Raw genomic sequence first — 2834 nt, forward strand, 5'->3', positions numbered from 1 at the left:
CCCCATGTCCCCCGTGTCCCCACAGAACTTCTCTGGGTACGACGTGTGCAGCATCCTGCTGGGGACCTCCACGCTGCTCGTCTGGGTCGGGGTCATCCGATACCTCACCTTCTTCCAGAAGTACAACGTGAGTCACAGGGGTGTCACCCCCAGGGGACAGTGCCAGCGGACAGTGCCACCCGCCAGGGGACAGTGCCAGGGCTGGGGATGGCCTGGCAAGAGCTCAGGGTTGTCCCATGGCCGCTGCCTTTGTCCCCAGGGTCACAAGGGGGGACCTTGGGGTGTCACAGGTCCTCATCCTTGGGGTGTCACAGTCCCTGTCCCCTGATCCTGGGGTCTCACAGGTCCCTGTCCCCTCACCTTGGGGTCTCACAGGTCCCTGTCTCCTGATCCTGGGGTCTCAGGGTCCCTGTCCCCTGATCCTGGGGTCTCACAGGTCCCCATTCTTGGGGTGTCACAGTCCCTGTCCCCTGTCCCTGGGGTCTCCCAGGTCCCCATCCTCACCTTGGGGTCTCAGGGTCCCTGTCCCCTGTCCCTGGGGTCTCAGAGTCCCCATCCTTGTGGTGTCACAGTCCCTGTTCTGTCACCTTGGGGTCTCACAGGTCCCCATCCTTCCTCCCAGATCCTCATTGTCATGCTCCGGGTGGCCCTTCCTCCCCAGATCCTCATCACCCCCCTGCCCTTCCTCCCAGATCCTCATCATCATCTCCCCTGCCCTTCCTCATCATGTCCCCCCGTCCTTCCTCCCAGATCCTCATCATCTCCCCTGCCCTTCCTCCCGGATCCTCATCTTCCTCCCAGATCCTCATCATCATCTCCCCTGCCCTTCCTCCCGGATCCTCATCTTCCTCCCAGATCCTCATCATCATCTCCCCCTGCCCTTCCTGCCCAGATCCTCATCCTCTCCCCCTGCCCTTCCTCCCAGATCCTCATCTTCCTCCCAGATCCTCATCCTCTCCCCCTGCCCTTCCTCCCAGATCCTCATCGTCACTCTCCGGGTGGCCCTTCCCAACGTGATCCGTTTTTCCTGCTGCGTGGCCGTGATCTACCTGGGCTACTGCTTCTGTGGCTGGATCGTGCTGGGCCCCTACCACGTCAAGGTGGGCTCGGGGGGCTCTGGGGGGGCTCGGGGGGCTTTGGGAGGCTTTGGGGGGGCTTCACCCAAGTGCCTGTTCTCCCTCATCAACGGCGACCAGGGGTGACACGGGGTGACACAGGGGTGACATAGAGGGTGACACAGAGAGGTTTCAGGTGACACAGAGGTGACACAGAGGTGACATGGGGTGACACAGAGGTGACACAGAGAGGTTCCAGGTGACACAGGGTGACATAGAGGTGACACTGGTGTCACCCCATCCTTCTCCCAGTTCCGGTCTCTGTCCATGGTGTCCGAGTGCCTGTTCTCCCTCATCAATGGCAACCAGGGGTGACACAGGGTGACACAGAGAGACTCCAGGTGACACAGAGGTGACACAGAGGTGACACAGAGAGGTTCCAGGTGACACAGGGTGACACAGAGGGTGACACAGGGTGACACAGAGGTTCCAGGTGACACAAGGTGACACAGGGTGACACAGAGGTGACACAGAGAGGTTCCAGGTGACACAGGGTGACACAGAGGGTGACACAGAGGTGACACAGAGAGGTTCCAGGTGACACAGGGTGACACAGGGTGACACAGAGGTGACACAGAGAGGTTCCAGGTGACACGGGGTGACACAGGGTGACACACAGAGGTTCCAGGTGACACAGGGTGACACAGAGGTGACACAGAGAGGTTCCAGTTGACACAGGGTGACACAGAGGTGACACAGAGAGGTTCCAGGTGACACAGGGTGACACAGGGTGACACAGGGGTGACACAGGGTGACACACAGAGGTGACACTGCTGTCACCCTGTCCCGCAGTTCCGGTCTCTGTCCATGGTGTCCGAGTGCCTGTTCTCCCTCATCAACGGCGACGACATGTTCGTGACGTTTGCGGAGATGCAGCAGCACAGTCACCTGGTGTGGCTGTTCAGCCAGGTCTACCTGTACTCCTTCATCAGCCTCTTCATCTACATGGTGCTCAGCCTCTTCATCGCCCTCATCACCGGCTCCTACGAGACCATCAAGGTGCCAGGACGGGGGGAGGGATGGGATTGGGGGGTCACAGCCCCGGGGCTGCACCTGGGCCCTCACCTGGGTGTCACCTCACCTGGGTGGCACCTTCCCCTGGCCCCTCACCTGGGTGTCACCTCACCTGTGTGTCCCCTCACCTGTGTGTCCCTTTCCCTGTCCACTCACCTGTCTGTCCCCTCACCTGTGTGTCCCCTCACCTGTGTGGCACCTTCCCTGTCCCCTCACCTGGGTGTCCTCTCACCTGTGTGTCCCCTCACCTGTGTGGCACCTTCCCTGTCCCCTCACCTGGGTGTCCTCTCACCTGTGTGCCCCCTCACCTGTGTGGCACCTTTCCTGTCCCCTCACCTGTCCCCTCACCTGTGTCCCCTCACCTGTGTGTCCCCTCACCTGTGTCCCTCACCTGGGTGTCCCCTCACCTGTGTGTCACCTCACCTGGGTGTCCCCTTCCCTGTCCCCTCACCTGTCCCCTTCCATGTGTGGCTCCTCACCTGTTCCTTTCCCTGTCCCTTCACCTGGGTGTCCCCTTTCCTTGTCCCCTCACGTGTCTGTCCCCTCACCTGTCCCCTCATCTGGGTGTCCCCTCACCTGTCACCTTCCCTGTCCTCTCGCCTGTCCCTTGTCCCCAGCACCAGTGTGAGGGTGACCCCCTGGTGTCCCAGCTCCATCTCCTGACCTGTCCCCATGTCCCTTGTCCCCAGCACCAGTGTGAGGGTG

General features: G+C 61.2%; 1 protein-coding gene across 1 annotated transcript; it reads left to right on the forward strand.

Annotated features, from left to right (window-relative positions):
• Positions 1-8: 8 nt before the first annotated feature.
• Positions 9-2825, forward strand: LOC113980475 (mucolipin-3-like; the record flags this gene model as incomplete). Its single annotated transcript, XM_027707684.1, has 4 exons — positions 9-127; positions 978-1100; positions 1908-2114; positions 2747-2825. Coding segments are annotated over exons 3-4 (271 nt in total), but the record flags the coding sequence as incomplete, so codon positions are not given.
• Between the last annotated feature and the right edge of the window lie 9 nt (positions 2826-2834).

This window comes from Neopelma chrysocephalum, unplaced genomic scaffold (assembly GCF_003984885.1).
Source record: "Neopelma chrysocephalum unplaced genomic scaffold, ASM398488v2 Primary Assembly neopelma1_94336, whole genome shotgun sequence".
Taxonomy (NCBI): domain Eukaryota; kingdom Metazoa; phylum Chordata; class Aves; order Passeriformes; family Pipridae; genus Neopelma; species Neopelma chrysocephalum.